At 42.4% G+C, this 18770-nt stretch overlaps 1 protein-coding gene across 1 annotated transcript; it reads right to left on the bottom strand.

Moving 5' to 3' along the window:
* Positions 1-8222: 8222 nt before the first annotated feature.
* Positions 8223-17681, bottom strand: PCK1 (phosphoenolpyruvate carboxykinase 1). Its single transcript, XM_077460579.1, has 10 exons — positions 17558-17681; positions 13604-13858; positions 13284-13465; positions 12955-13158; positions 12663-12850; positions 11896-12058; positions 10067-10291; positions 9632-9763; positions 9349-9444; positions 8223-9229 (listed from the first exon to the last, which is right to left on the bottom strand). The coding sequence occupies exons 2-10, from the start codon at positions 13825-13827 to the stop codon at positions 8775-8777; spliced, it is 1869 nt and encodes a 622-aa protein (XP_077316705.1). The 5' UTR covers positions 13828-13858; positions 17558-17681; the 3' UTR covers positions 8223-8774.
* Between the last annotated feature and the right edge of the window lie 1089 nt (positions 17682-18770).

Raw genomic sequence — 18770 nt, 5'->3', positions numbered from 1 at the left:
CTGCTTCCTCTCAGTCCTCTCTGACATGCATCTCCAGTCCTCCTGACTGCACTGCTCACTCACCAGCCCTCCTGGCTGCAACCGGTGGTTCCCGACCAGCACGCGCCGATGTACGTCGGCAGAATGGCACGAGCAGGCAAATGGGCGTACCTGTACATCCCTTTAAAATGTGCCGCCTTGCCATGGGGAGCACGCCGCCGCTCCCGATGGCAGTCCGGTCTCGATCGCCACGGGCATACCCGCGATCAACTCACGAGACAGCTGAATGGAGAAATGCAGTTGTAAACAGCATTTCTCCATTCTGCCTAGCAACTAGTGAGGCTGATCTCTGCTCCATGTGATTGGAGCAGAGATCAGTGTTCACTAAATGAAAGCCCAGCCCCCAACAGTTGGTCACGCCCCTAGGAACACTTAACACCTACACTGCCACCCACTGGTTAACCCCTTCACTGCCAGTGTCATCTACACAGGAATCACTGCATTTATATAGCACTGATTGCTGTATAAATGACAATGGTCCCAAAAATGTGTCAAAAATGTCCGATGTGTCCGCCACAATGTCACACTCACAATAAAAATCGCTGATCGCCGCCATTACTAGTAAAAAAAAAAAATTATTAATAAAAATGCCATAAAACTATCCCTATTTTGTAAACGCTATAACTTTTGTGCAAACCAATCAATAATCGCTTATTGCGATTTTATTTATTTTTTTACCAAAAATATGTAGAAGAATACGTATCGGCCTAACCCGAGGGAAAAAAATGTTTTTTATATATTTTTGGGGGATATTTATTATAACAAAAAGTAAAAAATTATGCTTTTTTTTTTTCAAAATTGTTGCTCTATTTTTGTTTATAGCGCAAAAAATAAAAACCGCAGAGGCGATCAAATACCACCAAAAGAAAGCTCTATTTGTGGGAAAAAAAGGACGTAAATTTTGTTTGGGAGCCACGTCGCACGACCGCGCAATTGTCAGTTAAAGCGAAGCAGTGCCGAATCGCAAAAAGTGGTCTGGTCTTTGACCAGCAAAATGGTCCGGTCTGTAAGTGTTTAAGACTTGTACTAGCTCCTGCTGTCCTCTCTGCAGGGCCTTTTTTTTCTCAGAGTATAGGTGCAGGAACTGCACCCTTGTGAGTCACTTCTTATCTCTGCCCCTACCCACCTCTGAGCGCCATTTCATCCCCTACCCACCTCTCAGTACTGCCCCTTTTAGAGAGTACAGAGCCAAGTATAACTTTATGGTGCTTAGTAATTGATATGAAATTTGTTAATGATAGCAAGAAAAGTAGTAAAATAGATTCCCCACAGCCAGCAGCAATAGACCCCCCCCCCCCCCCAGCAAAAATGGATTCACTCCAAAACAATAGATCCCCCCCAGCAACAATGAACCCTCACAACAAAATACCACCCAGCAGCAACAACAGATCTCCCAGCAGTCAGCATCAATAGACTAACCAGCAGCCAGCAACAATAGACCCCCCTCCATCAACAGTAGATCTCTTCCAGCAATAATTGACCCACCAGCAACAGTAGACCGCCACTCAAAAATAAATCCGCTCCAGCAACAATAGAACCTCCAGCCCACCCCAGTATCCCTTGCCATTACATACATTCAGCGCTGGAGATGCCGGAACCGCATTCCCCTGCGTTCCCGCTGAAAAAAATTGCCCTGCCTCTCTGACTCCTCCTGTGCCTCCTGTTCAAATCCTTCACACTTTCTTAAGGGGCTCTGTCCTACACCCGAGTCCTAGGCCCAAGTTCAGCCCCCCTCCAGGCCGGGGATCTGCCTCAAAGGCCCTTGACAGCCTAGTACTCCATCCTTGTTTCTTCCATCCGACAACGCCTCCTCAGCTGGGCTGACTCTAGGTGTTTCAAGGAGGCCTGCCCTCTACCCATCCTAGTTGGGGATTGGTCAGGGCTCCCTGAGACGCCCCAGACAGCTCCACCTCTCTTCCCTTCCTCTTCTTCTAGAATCCTCTATAAATAACAGTGTAACAGTGAGGTGATGCTGTCTGTAAGTCTGTAAGTCATAGCTACTACTCCGAGCCACTCCCAGCCCACACAAACAGGCCTAGCCCTGCCTAAACGTACCTACACTTACAAAAAAAAAACTACTCTAGCACCTACCTAAGTAGAGAGTGATACATAAATATTTGCACAAGGGCTTAACATGCTTAAAATGCGTTACATGCACACAGGGCTGGACTGGGACAGAAATTTGGCCCTGGACTTCATCCAGACCGGCCCACTTACATTTTGAGTGTCCCATCAGCACCCCCTTACATCAGAATGTCCCATCACAAGCCCCCTTACAACAGAGTGTCCCCATCACTAGCCCCCTTACAACAGAGTGTCCCCATCACTAGCCCCCTTACATCAGAGTGTCCCCATCACTAGCCCCCTTACAACAGAGTGTCCCCATCACTAGCCCCCTTACATCAGAGTGTCCCCATCACTAGCCCCCTTACATCAGAGTGTCCCCATCACTAGCCCCCTTACATCAGAGTGTCCCCATCACTAGCCCCCTTACATCAGAGTGTCCCCATCACTAGCCCCCTTACATCAGAGTGTCCCATTACCAGCCCCCTTACAACAGAGTGTCCCATTACCAGCCCCCTTACATCAGAGTGTCCCATTACCAGCCCCCTTACATCAGAGTGTCCCATTACCAGCCCCCTTACATCAGAGTGTCCCATTACCAGTCCCCTTACATCAGAGTGTCCCATTACCAGCCCCCTTACATCAGAGTGTCCCATTACCAGCCCCCCCTTACATCAGAGTGTCCCATTACCAGCCCCCCCTTACATCAGAGTGTCCCATTACCAGCCCCCCCTTACATCAGAGTGTCCCATTACCAGCCCCCCCTTACATCAGAGTGTCCCATCAGCACCCCCTTACATCAGAGTGTCCCATCAGCACCCCCTTACATCAGAGTGTCCCATCAGCACCCCCTTACATCAGAGTGTCCCATCAGCACCCCCTTACATCAGAGTGTCCCATCAGCAGCCCCCTTACATCAGAGTGTCCCATCAGCACCCCCTTACATCAGAGTGTCCCATCAGCACCCCCTTACATCAGAGTGTCCCATCAGCACCCCCTTACATCAGAGTGTCCCATCAGCAGCCCCCTTACATCAGAGTGTCCCATCAGCAGCCCCCTTACATCAGAGTGTCCCATCAGCAGCCCCCTTACATCAGAGTGTCCCATCAGCAGCCCCCTTACATCAGAGTGGCCCACTGAGCCATCGGCCCACCGGGAAACTCCCGGTAGTCCCAATGGCCAGTACATGCCTGCATGCACATATAATCTTATACGATTTTGGAAATGAATGATCCGGTGACAGGCTCTCTTTAAGCCCAGGTTCTTAGGCTGGATTCACACTTATGCATTTTTAGTGCTTTTTGCATTTTGCAGATTTCTACTACAGTCCATTTATCATGGTTTCCTATGGCACATATTCTGTAGTGCAAATCTGCAAAATGCAAAAAGCACAAAAAAAATGCCCTAGGTATGAATCCTGCCTTTAGAGAAGGACCTGGATACGGGAAAGATGTGTCCACCAGGGTCATAGACCGCAGATAAGCAAACCGTCACCACTTGGACAGTGCGTTGATGTGCATTAACATACACTGCCACAGCAATGCAAGTCTAAACGGCCCATTAATGTTCCAACCATGTTTTCCTTATACGGTACTCCAGCGCCTTCGCTGACATGGCGGCTGACCCCTGTGTTTACCTGCAACCGCTATCTCTGCTATCAAGTTTACAGCTTTACAATCAGTTTCGTAACAAATTACTTCTCGTGAAAGTCAACAGCTCGGGATGCCAAGATCCATAAAATCCTGGCGCAGCTGATTTCTCTATAAATTAAAAAACACTCATTGGAAAAGTGCAGATAAATATGTTCCTCCTTCACCCCAATGTGTTCTCATACACAAAACTGATTCATTGCAGAGGAGCTGGAGAGAAGGACCTTTTTGTTATGTTAAAGTGGAACTCCAGGCAAGAATTGTGAACTGCATTTCTCAATCTTTTTACCCTAGAGCAGTGATATGCAATTAGCGGACCTCCAGCTGTTGCAAAACTACAAGTCCCATCATGCCTCTGCCTCTGGGTGTCATGCTTGTGTCTGTCAGAGAGCTATGCCTCATGGGAATTGTAGTTCTGCAACAGCTGGAGGTCCACTAATTGCATATCCCTGCTGTAGAGGAACCCTTTGAGGTCTCAGGGAGTGAGTGGGGAAATAAAGTCCTATACATTGAAAAAGAATACCCCCCTTTACAGTGGTGGCCAGAATGGCACTCCTTACAGACAGCTAAAAAGATCATTGGTATAATTCAGCTGGCTCTGCTAAGTGGCTTTGACCCAAGAACTGTCCAAGCACCATCAAATTGTAGGTCAATTAGCCAAAGCAACCTCCGGAGGAACCCTGGTTGAGAATTTCATAGTAGGTGAGGTTGAAAGAAGACACATGTCCATCAAGTCCAACCTATGTGTGATTATATGTCAGTATTACATTGTATATGCCTGTATGTTGCGGTCGTTCAGGTGCTTATCTAATAGTTTTTTGAAACTATCAATGTCCCCCCGCTGAGACCACCGCCTGTGGAAGGGAATTCCACATCCTTGCCGCGCTTACAGTAAAGAACCCTCTACGTAGTTTAAGGTTAAACCTCTTTTCTTCTAATTTTAATGAGTGGCCACGAGTCTTATTAAACTCCCTTCCGCTGAAAAGTTTTATCTCTATTGTGGGGTCACCAGTCCGGTATTTGTAAATTGAAATCATACCCCCTCTCAGGCATCTCAAGAATATCATAACTAATATCATCCAGGCCCTTTATTAGCTTTGTTGCCCTTCTTTGTAGTCGCTCCATTTCCAGTACATCCTTCCTGAGGACTGGTGCCCAGAACTGGACAGCATACTCCAGGTGCGGCCGGACCAGAGTCTTGTAGAGGGGAGAATTATCGTTTTATCTCTGGAGTTGATCCCCTTTTTTAATGCCAATATTCTGTTTGCTTTGTTGCCAGCAGCTTGGCATTGCATGTCATTGCTGAACCGATCATCTACTAGGACCCCCAGGTCCTTCTCCATCCTAGATTCCCCCCAGAGGTTCTCCCCACAGTGTATAGATTGCATTCAGCTTTTTATCACCCAAATGCATTTTACATTTTTCTACATTAAACCATTTACCATGTAGTTGCCCAACCCATTAATTTGTTCAGATCTTTTTACAAGGTTTCCACATCCTGCGGAGAAGTTATTGCCCTGCTTAGCTTAGTATCGTCCGCAAATACAGAGATTGAACTGTTTACCCCATCCTCCAGGTCATTTATGAACAAAATAAATAGGATTAGTCCCAGCACAGAACCCTGGGGGACTCCCCGACCATTCCGAGTACTCCCCATTTATCACCACCCTCTGAAATCGCCCTTGTAGCCAGTTTTCAATCCATCTACTCACCCTATGGTCCATGCCAATGGACCTTATTTTGTACAGTAAATGTTTATGGGGAACTGTATCAAATGCTTTTGCAAAATCCAGATACACCACGTCTACGGGCCTTCCTTTATCTAGATACACCACGTCTACGGGCCTTCCTTTATCTAGATACACCACGTCTACGGGCCTTCCTTTATCTAGATACACCACGTCTACGTGCCTTCCTTTATCTAGATACATCATGTCTACGGGTCTTCCTTTATCTAGATACACCACGTCTACGGGCCTTCCTTTATCTAGATACACCACGTCTACGGGCCTTCCTTTATCTAGATACACCACGTCTACGGGCCTTCCTTTATCTAGATACACCACGTCTACGGGCCTTCCTTTATCTAGATACACCACGTCTACGGGCCTTCCTTTATCTAGATACACCACGTCTACGGACCTTCCTTTATCTAGATACACCACATCTACGGGCCTTCCTTTATCTAGATACACCACGTCTACGGGCCTTCCTTTATCTAGATACACCACGTCTACGGGCCTTCCTTTATCTAGATACCCCACGTCTACGGGCCTTCCTTTATCTAGATACACCACGTCTACGGGCCTTCCTTTATCTAGATACACCACGTCTACGGGCCTTCCTTTATCTAGATACACCACGTCTACGGGCCTTCCTTTATCTAGCTACCCCACATCTACGGGCCTTCCTTTATCTAGATACACCACGTCTACGGGCCTTCCTTTATCTAGATACACCACGTCTACGGGCCTTCCTTTATCTAGATGGCAACTCAACTCCTCATAGAAGGTTAATAGATTGGTTTGGCAAGATCGATTCTTCATGAATCCATGATGATTACTGCTAATGATACCGTTCTCATTACTAAAATCTTGCATATAGTCCCTTATCATCCCCTCCAAGAGCTTACATACTTTTGATGTTAGGCTAACTGTTCTGTAATTCCCAGGGATGTATTTTGGGCCCTTTATAAATATTGGTGCTACATTGGCTTTTCTCCAATCAGCTGGTACCATTCCAATCAGTAGACTGTCAGTAAAAATTAGGAACAATGGTCTGGCAATTACTTGTCTGAGTTCCCTAAGTACCCTCGGGTGCAAGTCATCTGGTCCCCGTGATTTATTAATGTTACGTTTCCCAAGTCTAACTTTAATTCTGTCCTCTGTTAACCATGGAGGTGCTTCCTGTGATGTGTCACGAGGCTAAACACCCCAGTTTTGGTTACTGGAGCCCCCTGATTCCCTCGTTAAGACTGAGGAGAAGAATAAATTCAATACCTTTGCCATCTCCCCATCCTTTTTAACCAGATGTCCTTCCTCATTGTTTATGGGGCCAATATGGTCTGTCCTCCCTTTTTACTGTTTACATACTTTCTTGGGATTTCCTGGGATTTTTTTTTTTGTTTTCCTCTGCTATGTGTCTTTCGTGTTTTATCTTAGAGGCCCTAATTGCATCCTTACATTTCTTGTTGCATTCTTTATAAAATCTGAATGCTGATGATGATCCCTCATCCTTGTATTTTTTTTATGGCCTTTTCCTTTGCTTTTACATGCATTTTTACATTGGCGTTAAGCTATCCAGGACTTTTGTTCGCTCTTTTAATTTTATTACCCAATGGGATGCATTGGCTAGTGCCCTTATTTAATATGCTCTTAAAGCAAACCCATCTCTCCTATGTGTTCGCTGTTCCTAAGCTTTTATCCCAATTTATGCCTTCTAGCAAGGTTTGTAGTTTAGGGAAGTTGGCTCTTTTGAAATTCAGTGTCTTTGTATTTATACTGAAGCCAATTGACCTGTGATTGCTGTTTCCTAAATTGCCCCGTATTTCCACATCCGTGATCAAGTCTGTATTGTTGGTAATCAGTAGATCCAGTAACGCTTTATTTCTAGTTGGTGCGTCTACCATCTGACCCATACAATTGTCCTGCAAGACATTTAGGAACTGGTGAGCTTTAGACGAATGCATGGTTCCCTCCGTCCAGTCTAATTAAATGGCTGTGTTAAGCCAGCCATTCATGGATCACAATTTGGCGGGTTCAGCAGATACCAGGCAGATTTTACCCAAGTCAATCCATCAATCTAATTAGGTACAACCAGCCTGTCGGATTTTTCACATGCGATTACTGCCAGCAGTGTTCTTCAGGCCGGGAAAGCTCCACTTGCTCTCCCACCAGCAGAACACAACAGCACTGCGGGAGGGATTCCCCCATCAACACAGAATTGAGCCATTTTATTTCTTTCCAACCACGGGTGGAAGGAAAGAAAATCAAATCATCTATGGGCTGCCTTAGAATCTCAGTTATCTGCCCCACCTATATGTCTTATCTTGTCGCTGCACCCATCCAACAGATTCCCATTTCTTATGGAGGACTATAGGAATTTATAAACACACAAGAGCCAGTTTGGGAGGAAGTTGGTGTGAAAGGGGTCTAAAAGATTTTCAATTTTTGGCAGTCCAAAGTATCTGAACTTCCTCCTAACCCTCTACCCTAAACTGAGAGATTCTTTTTCTACTTCAAATAAATAACCCAAAAGAAGATTCAGTGTCAGTTCCTACATTTCTTTGGGCCATCTACCACGGGAAACCCTAGACGGAGATGACGTCAAGAAGGTAACGGTAAGCCCAATAAAACCAGCAGCTCCAGCGGGGGTTAGTGCTACAAATATAATAATATATCTAGCCTATGTGCAGTATAAATCATTGAACAGGTATTGTTTTCTTTATTTGACACTCTGTTTCCCAAAATATCAAACGTCAAGTCCTTTATTTTCTTATAAAAACAATTTATTTTGCACGTAACAATAATAAGAAAATATTAACAGGAGTATTAAAATATATACACCGAATATATAGTTAGGTATAAAAGGTATAAAGTAGGCATAACCACAAGAAAAATATACTTTCTCTTAAATTCTCCTGAAAAAGCTCTGCTTCTCCAGAACTCACAGGTTTCTCATCTACGACCTCCTCTCTCTCCACTTCTTCACTTTTTTCCGTCCACACTCAAGTTTTCCCATTACAAGCTTTAGGATATTTTTTTAGTCCTCCTTTTTACTCCACCCTCTCTCTTCTTTATAACACATAATGCAGAGAAGGAAAATAGAAAGAGAAAGGAAGACAGGATACAGTACGTACTACTACTTAGGTCACCCCCCGTTACATCGAAAAGCCCAAGAATATGTGGTACAGAGTATGAACCACGTGCTTATTTATTCAGATGGGGACCCAGGATCTCATTTTAGAAAGAAGTTCTCCTCTAAAACTGAAACAAAGTGCTCTTTAATGACTAACTCTACTCTTCACAACTGTTTCAACCTCTCCTCCAAAGACTCCAGTTCCCACTCTATTTCGTAAGGCAGGTCAGCATTGACTTGGTCATCCAAATATTTACGAATGTCCTTGACTTCATCTTCCCAGAATTCTTTGGATATTTCGAACAACTCTTCCATGTTGATGTCTCCGAGCCCTTTCAGGTTCAGACAGCCTTCGGCGGGGATGTAGCCAATAGGTGTCTCCTTGGCGCAGTCTTCTCCGTTGATCCTGTTGAACATCCATTCAAGAACGCGAATGTTTTCTCCATAACCGGGCCAGAGGAAGTTTCCTTGCATGTCTTTTCGGAACCAGTTGACGTGGAAGATCTTAGGCAGTTTAGCAGATGGGAGGTGCTCCATGCTTAGCCAATGGGCAAGGTACCGGCCAAAGTTGTATCCAAAGAAAGGCCTCATGGCAAACGGATCATGCATGATGACCTTGCCTACAAAAGAAACATACGTTTTTGTTCAATTACTCCCTTTGGCTACAATAGTTAGTGTTTATTATATGATGCTTTTAGCATGGCTGATATACCATAGGTGGAATTTCATGGTTACTCACCTTTATGCTCAGCTGCAGCTGTTGCTTCAGACCTCATTGCTGACCCAACAAAGACACCATGTTGCCAACTCATTGCTTCATAAACCAGTGGCACACCTAGAATTTTTAAAGTGACAAACTGGTTACATAAAATCTTAAACAAATCATCCATAATATTTAAGACAGGATACCGATTTGCAACGTTCTACAGCAAATCTACTGATATAAAGAAGATTTTTTTTTTTCCTCCTTTTTATTTTTTTCTTGCATGTTCAGTTTAATTTAGTAGCTTTAGACTACATACCTGCAGGTCTACGACCACCAAAGATGATGCCTTCAATAGGTACACCTTCTGGAGATTCCCACTCAGAGTCAATGATCGGGCATTGGCTGGCCGGAGTACAGAAGCGAGAGTTGGGATGGGCAGCAGGTTCACCTGGAACAATGGAATTTTTATTAAAATTAATTGTTCAAGACATGGAATATCCTAGTGTTTGTGATTAAAGTTGTTGGAATGTTTACCCATATTAATGCCCATTTTTAGGAAAAATATATATGGTAATTATTATAGGTTAAACCTGGTTAGTGGACTAAATTAAAACTATGACATGCTTGAACAAGAATAACGCTTTTTGAATTTGATCTTCAGATTTTCTATTTTTATGGTAGAATGGGGCCAAAACATTCCGGTGTATTAAATGTGTTATTTTCAGAGTTATGCTCCCCCTGGTGGTCTTACCATCTTCAGGTGTCCAGTCTTTGTTTTTCCACGAAGTCAAAGTGACTCCTGGTTCAAGTCTGACGCCCATTCCCTCCCAGTAGACTCCGCCATCGTTGGTCTCTGCTACGTTGGTGAATATGGTATTCTTTTTGATGGTTTCCATGGCATTTGGGTTGGTCTTCACAGAGGTTCCAGGGGCCACGCCAAAAAATCCATTTTCAGGGTTGATAGCTCTCAGGTTTCCTAAAAAAAACAACAATTATATTATGTTATTAGTATGCAAATTTAGATATCAACAAGATAAATGCTCTTTAGAGGGCAAACGACATCAGAAAACACTACGTGGTACATTTTCCAATTATGTTTTTTGAAAAAAATATATATTTTTAAATCCTATAAAATAAATGCCTGATGCACAAACTGCATCCCATTGGCTACTTTGTGGCCTCCTGAAGAACATGTGTTTTGGTGCTCACTCAAGCCAGTGAAGGAAAAATATTCTTTGGAGTTTGGTTTATGTTTAAATGGTTTGGTTTATTTTATTTACACCAGTTTACTTTCTATGTGAAGTCCATTCCTTATGGCTGAGAGAAGTTTCAAACATGGCACCAGTAATTTGTAAGGAAGCTGTAGGGAGCACAGATGTGTAAGTATTGATTTGTAAAGGGGCTGTAACAGGGCTGGACTGGGCCAAAAATTTGGCCCTGGACTTCATCCAGACCGGCCCACTTTAATTTTGCAAATACGCAAAAAAAACAGTATATAAACTGTACGCAATTGCGCAAAAAAGCCCCTAGAGAGCCCCTCCTTACATCTGGGTCCCCAGAGAGCCCCTCCTTACATCTGGGTCCCCAGAGAGCCCCTCCTTACATCTGGGTCCCCAGAGAGCCCCCCACTTACATCAGGGTCCCCAGAGAGCCCCCCCACTTACATCAGGGTCCCCATATAGCCTTCCCCTTACATCAGGGTCCCCAGAGAGCCCCTCTTACATCAGAGTCCCCAGAGATCATCCGCCTTACATCAGGGTCTCTAGAGAGCCAACCCCTTACATCCGGGTCCCCACAGAGTCCCCCCTTACATCCGGGTCCACAGAGAGCCTCTCTCTTACATCAGGTTTCCCAGAGAGCCCCTCCTTACATCAGGGTCACCAGAAAGAGGACAGGTAGTGGGCTGGGACCCTGTGGTTGGGGACTCCTGGACTGACTCTGGGCTATGGGCCCCAGATTTGGGGCTATAGCCTCAAAAGTCCCCCCCCCCAGCGATGCCACTGGCTGTCACTGAAACCGGCCCACTGAGCCATCGGCCCACCGGGAAACTCCCTATAGTCCCTATGGCCAGTCCATGCCTGGGCTGTAATAGCAGTTATTTCTAGCAGTCTTGTGTAATTTGTTCCAAGTCTGACTGTCCCCTGAAGCATGTTCCCAGTTTCCAACAACTTCTATAGTATGTTTGCAATCTTTAAGCATCTCCTATAGCAGTGATGGAAAACCTTGGCACCCCAGGTGTTTTGCAACTACATTTCCCATGATTCTCATGAACTGTGCAGTGTAGTTGAGCATCATGAGAAATGCAGTTCCAAAACATCTGGGGTGCCAAGGTTCACCATCACTGTCCTAAAGGATACCTGCAGTCATTGACTATCTCCTGTTGCATCTCTACAGCTTTCTGGAGCATTATATTAGTTGAATATTATAGGTGGCCCTGTAAGGAGCTGCACATAAGTCCCCCCCCCCCCCCAAAAAAAAATCAAGTTGGTTGACCACCACTGCTATAAATGACAAAACTTTGGAGAATAATCTACCCCTACTAGAGTCTGTAAGGCACAGTACATGTGAACTAATTATTACCTTGTTCATCAAACTTCATCCAGGCAATGTCATCGCCAACACACTCAATCTTCCAGCCTGGCAGTGCAGGTCGCATCATGGCCAAGTTGGTTTTCCCACAAGCACTTGGGAAAGCAGCAGCAAAATATTTCTTCTGCCCTTCAGGATTGGTGATTCCCAAAATCTGTGAGGGTCAAGGAACAGAGAATACAATATAAATATAATACCTAAGACAAACATCATTTCATTTTAGGTCTTTAATCAAAGATCAAAGACAATCTGATATATTTACTTTAAAATGCCACATAAAATTTGCAGAAACAATCATGCAGCTAATGTAGATAGAGAATACTTTTAAGGGTCAGTGACTCAAAATGTTGAAGCTTTTGGAACATATGAGTTAGGCAATTAGAACTTCAACTCCTTGGCCTCTCTATGCTCTAGTGCTGCACTCTTTTCTTTCTCCTCCTGGGGGCGTGCCATCAAAGCACCCTGTATGCTCAGGAGAATGATACAGAGAATAGAGCTCGCATTATTATGTGGCATTATCCTCTGCATGATATAGAACCACCACTGCAGAAAGAAAGAGAGGAGGCTCGGGGTACCTAAGAGTTCATGCCAAAAACAGATCTAAAAATTGCTAAATGTTTTTCAAAATTCATGGGGAGGAGCAGGGGTACGCCAAACTTGGCATTGGGTTTTAAGCAATGGCAACCCATGTATTTTTTCAGTATAGGATTCCTTTAAAAGTTTAGGTTTCAAATTCTGTGTTTGGTGTTTATTCGTACCAGCATGTGCTCTGACAGCCAACCTTCTTCTTTTGCAATCCGACTGGCGATCCTGAGCGCAAAACATTTCTTCCCCAGGAGAGAATTTCCCCCATAGCCACTTCCAAAGGAGATGATCTCTCTGCGGTCTGGGATGTGTGCAATGAGTGTCAGCTCTGGATTACATGGCCAGTTGTTCACCAGCGGTTCTGCAGAACACATATACAAATATTATTGATTTGCCTGAGACCATTTTCTTTACTTCATATCCAATACATGTGCATACATTTTGAATAGAGTCTCGTTGACCTACTTTTTAGTGGTAAAGGGCAGCCAACCGAATGAAGGCATCGAACAAATTCCCCTTCTCCAAGGGTATCCAAGACAGCCGTTCCCATTCGGGTCATGATTCTCATACTGCCCACTACGTAGGGTGAATCCGTCAGCTGAATGCCAATCTTTGAAAGTGGGGAGCCAATAGGACCCATGCTGAATGGGATGACATACATTGTACGACCTGCCAAACAAAAAAGCCATATGGACATTAACAACAAAGCTAGTTATTTAAGCATTGAGATTGTCTAAAAGGAGTTGTGCTAAAAGCACAGTTCAGTGGGTCGTTTGGGGACCCCATTGCCGTACCTTTCATGCAACCAGGGAATCTGGACTTGAATGCTTTCTCAAAATCATCCTCGGACATCCAGCGACCTAGTTGGCTAAGTCCGCTTTTGGCAACAGGCACCGTATCTCTTTGTTCTTGAGTAACTATCACAGTTTTGCTTTCAATTCTTGCCACATCACGGGGATCCGTACGGGCCAGCCAACTAATATGGTGAAAAGGAGAAAAAAAAAGTGTTAATAAGTGACCTCTCTGTAAATGCTAATGTAAGTTCTATGACTACTAGTATTCCAAAATGAATTCTCAAATCTTTCCCAGCCTAAGATGGCATAGACTTGCGTACCAGTTCTCATATTTGGGCAGTCTCTTGATCATGCCAGTCTCTTCCATCTGGTGGATGAGCTTCTTGTTCTCTTCCTCTGAGCCATCACAGATGTGGATGTTATCTGGCAAGCAAATGCGGGCGTTGGAAACGATAAAATCCACCACATCGGAACTTAAGCTGTTCAGATCTCCATGAGTCACGATGCCTGCAATGTTCAGCTCTGTCTTCTTCTGGGATGGCATTTTTATGTCGGCTATTCTTTTTTTTTTTAACCTTTGGAGAAATAGAGGTTTAAAATCCATGAGTGTTTAAAAACTACACAGGCAGTATATAAAATAGCAAATATTCCGAATTCAGATATAGAAATAATTGTTAGCACTTGATATTGTATTTTTGTATCTTCCCAACCAGTTCCCCAAATGCCGTTGCAAAGCCGAAGGATGGAGATTGGAGGGAGATTTCTGCAGCATATTTGAAATGTACAGAATCACAGTATATATAAAATAATATGCAAAGTGGTTGGAGGGAAGCTTCAGAATAGCAAAGATGTTTTTATTACAAATGATATGAGCAGACTGCAGTTCCTCTTTAAGCTGGCCATAGCTGGAAGGAATATCAGCTGGTCCTTGCTGAACAGGCGAAGATTCAATGCATCTATGGGCAGGCTGGATGTACTGAAGTTGATTCATTGATTGTTTTTGGTACAACCAGCCAGTCGTATTTTTTGAATTGTGTCCTGCTGGCCGAGAAGGCTCCCTCCTGGCAGAACGCAGTAGCTCAACAGGAGGGATTCCCCCATCATCACTGAATGTGTTGATGGGGGAAATTTAGCAGTTTTCTTTCCCTCCACCCAACGGTGAAAGGAAATAAAATCGTATCATCCATGTATCTGCCTTAAACAAAGAAAGTGAGAGATTTTTCTGGATGATTAATATCAATGTTACATGTTTCATGGAACAAAATCTGCTTCTTCAAACACAGAGACCCACAAAATTTATCAAAATGTAAACTATCATAGGCAAGCATGTATCTATTACAGGGTTTCTCAACCAGGGTTCCTCCAGAGGTTCCTTGAGCAATGAGAAGTTTCTGCCTCTCAGATAAGTTCCCACTGGCACCATTGATCATTTTAACTATCACTAAAGGGGGGAATTCTTCTCAATGACTACAAGTGTAAGGAGCATTCTTCCCAATGGCCATCCCTCTGATGTATCATGAGCTGTAGATATGGTAATTTTTAGCAGGGGTTCCTTCTAACTGATAAGTTATTTCAAGGGTTCCTCTGTGTTGAAAAGGTTGAGAAAGGCTGGTCTATTGAGCGTCTCATCCAATCTCACACTTGGTCCCTAGGGCTTGTGGGAAAGCATGGGCATGGGGGAAGAAATGCCCCTGCCCTGGCCAGCGCAGGCCATTGTTGGTAATGCAGAGAACTGCAATCCTCTTTGTTACCATCTGTGGCCTGGCTGCCACAACGTATGATGACCGATACCAAGGACTGCAAAATCGCATTGAATTGGAGAAATTAAGCATTGGAGGGATTATTATCATAATTTGTTATACATTTATGGTAAAGCCGTGTGTTCACCTTTTTTTTTTGTTTTTTTGTTTTTTGTTTTTTCTTGTAAACTATATTTAAACTGTAAGGTAATACTTTTATCTTTGTAATAGTAAATATTTTATATCATGTTTTATGACTTTGTGATGCAGCGTAATTCTAGTAATAGGTGTCTTTATAGTCCCATTACGATGTTTTCATGTAAGCTGTAATATAAATGGCTATGGTCTTTTGAAAGCAACAGCTGGCAACTGTGTAAAGAGGCGAAATGTCCAACCTTGCCACCATTTTTTTTTTCTCTACCTTTTTTTAATTTTGCTTTTAAAAAATGTCAATTCTGAATAGAATAGTAAGGTGAATAGGGAAAGGGATGATGTGGAGGGATGTTGTAGAGCAGCCATTCTCTACCACGGTTCATCCAGGGGTTTCTAGGGGTTCCTTGAGCTGTGGCTGATTGACCACCTCTCTGACGTTACCTTCATAGTTCCAGGTTCATCGCTAATTGGCAGGGCCAATAACATGACACCAATGATCTTTTCAACTGACTGTAAGGCTTCATGTACACGGGACGTTTTTACAACCTCTCCTGAACGATTTAACTTGACAGATAGTAACCCACGTTTAAAATGTCAGTTTTGCCACATTTACATCCCGTGTTTAGCCTCTAAACTCAGCGTCTGAACCCATTTTTTTTTTGCGTTTCAAAAAAAGCCTCTAAACTCAACTACCTAGAAACGACTGTAAACGACCCCGTGTACAAGGAACATTCTTCCTACTGACTTCCAATGTAAGGAACATTCTTCCTACTGACTTCCAATGTAAGGAACATTCTTCCTACTGATCACCAATGTAAGGAACATTCTTCTCACTGATCACCAATGTAAGGAACATTCTTCTCACTGATCACCAATGTAAGGGACATTCTTCTCACTGATCACCAATGTAAGGAACATTCTTCTCACTGATCACCAATGTAAGGAACATTCTTCCCACTGATCACCAATGTAAGGAACATTCTTCTCACTGATCACCAATGTAAGGGACATTCTTCTCACTGATCACCAATGTAAGGAACATTCTTCTCACTGACCACCAATGTAAGGAACATTCTTCTCACTGATCACCAATGTAAGGAACATTCTTCTCACTGATCACCAATGTAAGGAACATTCTTCTCACTGATCACCAATGTAAGGAACATTCTTCCCACTGATCACCAATGTAAGGAACATTCTTCTCACTGATCACCAATGTAAGGAACATTCTTCCCACTGATCACCAATGTAAGGAACATTCTTCTCACTGATCACCAATGTAAGGAACATTCTTCCCACCGATCACCAATGTAAGGAACATTCTTCCCACTGATCACCAATGTAAGGAACATTCTTCTCACTGATCACCAATGTAAGGAACATTCTTCTCACTGATCACCAATGTAAGGAACATTCTTCTCACTGATCACCAATGTAAGGAACATTCTTCTCACTGATCACCAATGTAAGGAACATTCTTCCCACTGATCACCAATGTAAGGAACATTCTTCCCACTGATCACCAATGTAAGGAACATTCTTCCCACTGATCACCAATGTAAGGAACATTCTTCTCACTGATCACCAATGTAAGGAACATTCTTCTCACTGATCACCAATGTAAGGAACATTCTTCTCACTGATCACCAATGTAAGGAACATTCTTCTCACTGATCACCAATGTAAGGAACATTCTTCTCACTGATCACCAATGTAAGGAACATTCTTCCCACTGATCACCAATGTAAGGAACATTCTTCTCACTGATCACCAATGTAAGGGACATTTTCCTAATGACCCCCGATGAACTATTCTTTAGCAGGGGTTCCCTGAGACCCAAAAATTATTTCAAGGGTTACTCTGGGGTAAAAAGGTTAAGAAAAACTGCTGTAGAGCTTTAACTTGAATGCCCCTTATAATTCATATAAGAATATGTAGTAAATTTCCAAACCACATCACTCTCTCAAACACAGCAGGGCAGCCATATTGATAGCCAAACCACTGTCCAGCCAATCGATTTTCTAGGACTTGGCCGAATCACAGAATCTGGAGTCAAGAAGTACCTCCAGTCTGCATCGTATCGGTAGGTCCTAGCGAGTCGATGGGCTGCGTTCACCCAATGCTAATGTAGCATATCATCAAGATGGCCGTACACCGAACAATAGACAGGTACTCTTAACAATATCAAGAACTCACAATTAATTCACAGGCATTTATACAAATTATAGGGGCAAAAAGATTAATAATACAGGCAAATACACGATAAAGAAATATGCAAAACATGATAAAAATTGTTTAAAAAAAAAAAACATCATCAAAGCAGAGTGTGAAAAAATATTAATTAATATATTAATTAATAAATAAGAAAGTTTCTGCACTTACAAGCAAAGAGTAAGTTGTAATTCTTCCTTCTCCTTCTTCTTCTTTAAAGTCAAGTAGATCAGTTTTCTTCATGACATCAGGTGAAAAGCTGGTTCTTTAAATAGCAACAGGTAACACAGGCTCCGCCCCCAACTCCCCCAACCCCCCCCCCCCACCCTCCTGTCGCAGGTCTGTCCCTTCGTCATATTGATCTGTTTCGGCTCTCAGACCTGCAAACAAGTTTTTGTCGTAAGAGTTTTTCTGATCAACAAAATTCCTTTAAGAGCTAATGATTGATCAGGAAGTGGAATACAGGATACACTGTGTACCATCTTATCGCCCGGGGGCCACAGGACACAACAACAGAGAAAAACACCTTCCCCAACATAAAACAGAATTCTTGGTGGAGGGATTTATGAAAAATTATTTAATTATTATTAATTTAATAGAAATTTTCTTTTTTTTTTATATTTTAAGTTTGCATATCCTTTTTTATTGGAATTGCACAGAACTATTTACATATGATTTTATCTTTTTTTTATTTTTTTTTATTTTAAGCTTACGTTTCCTTTTTATTGGCATTGCACACAAATATTTATACAGGAATTATCTTTGTTTTTTTACTTTAAGCTTGCATTTCCCTTTTTATTGTAGTTGCACAGAACTATTTACATATGAATTATAATTTTTTAAATATTTTATTGCAAGCTTCCTATTCATTTTTTTAATTGTAATTGCACAGAACTATTTAAATATGGATTATCCATTTTTTTTTTTTTTTTTTTTTAAGCTTATGTTTCCTTTTTTATTGGAATTGCACACAGATATTTATATAGAAATTATCATTTTTTTAATTAAATTTTTTTTATTTTAAGCTTGCATTCCCTTTTATTGTAGTTGCACAGAACTATTTACATTTAAGTTACCATAAAACAATTAATTTTAAGCTTATTTTTCCTTTTTTTTTTTTTTTTTTTTTTTTATTGGCATTGCACACAAATATTTATACAGAAATTATCATTTTTTTAATTTAATTTTTTTTTTTTTTTTTTAAGCTTACATTCCCTTTTTTATTGTAAGGGCACAGAACTATTTACATCTGAGTTATCATTTCATTTTTTATTTTAAGCTTATGTTTCCTTTTTTATTGCACTTGCGCACTAATATTTATACAGGAATTATCACTTTTTAAGCATACGTTTCCTTTTTTTATTGCCATTACACAGAATTATTT

The sequence above is a fragment of the Lithobates pipiens genome, unplaced genomic scaffold (assembly GCF_037356315.1).
Source record: "Lithobates pipiens isolate NorthernLeopardFrog02 unplaced genomic scaffold, aLitPip1_a1.2 Scaffold_28, whole genome shotgun sequence".
Classification (NCBI taxonomy): Eukaryota; Metazoa; Chordata; class Amphibia; order Anura; family Ranidae; genus Lithobates; species Lithobates pipiens.
The sequence above is the reverse complement of the archived record's forward strand: the minus strand, read 5'-3'. Positions and strand labels throughout refer to the sequence as shown.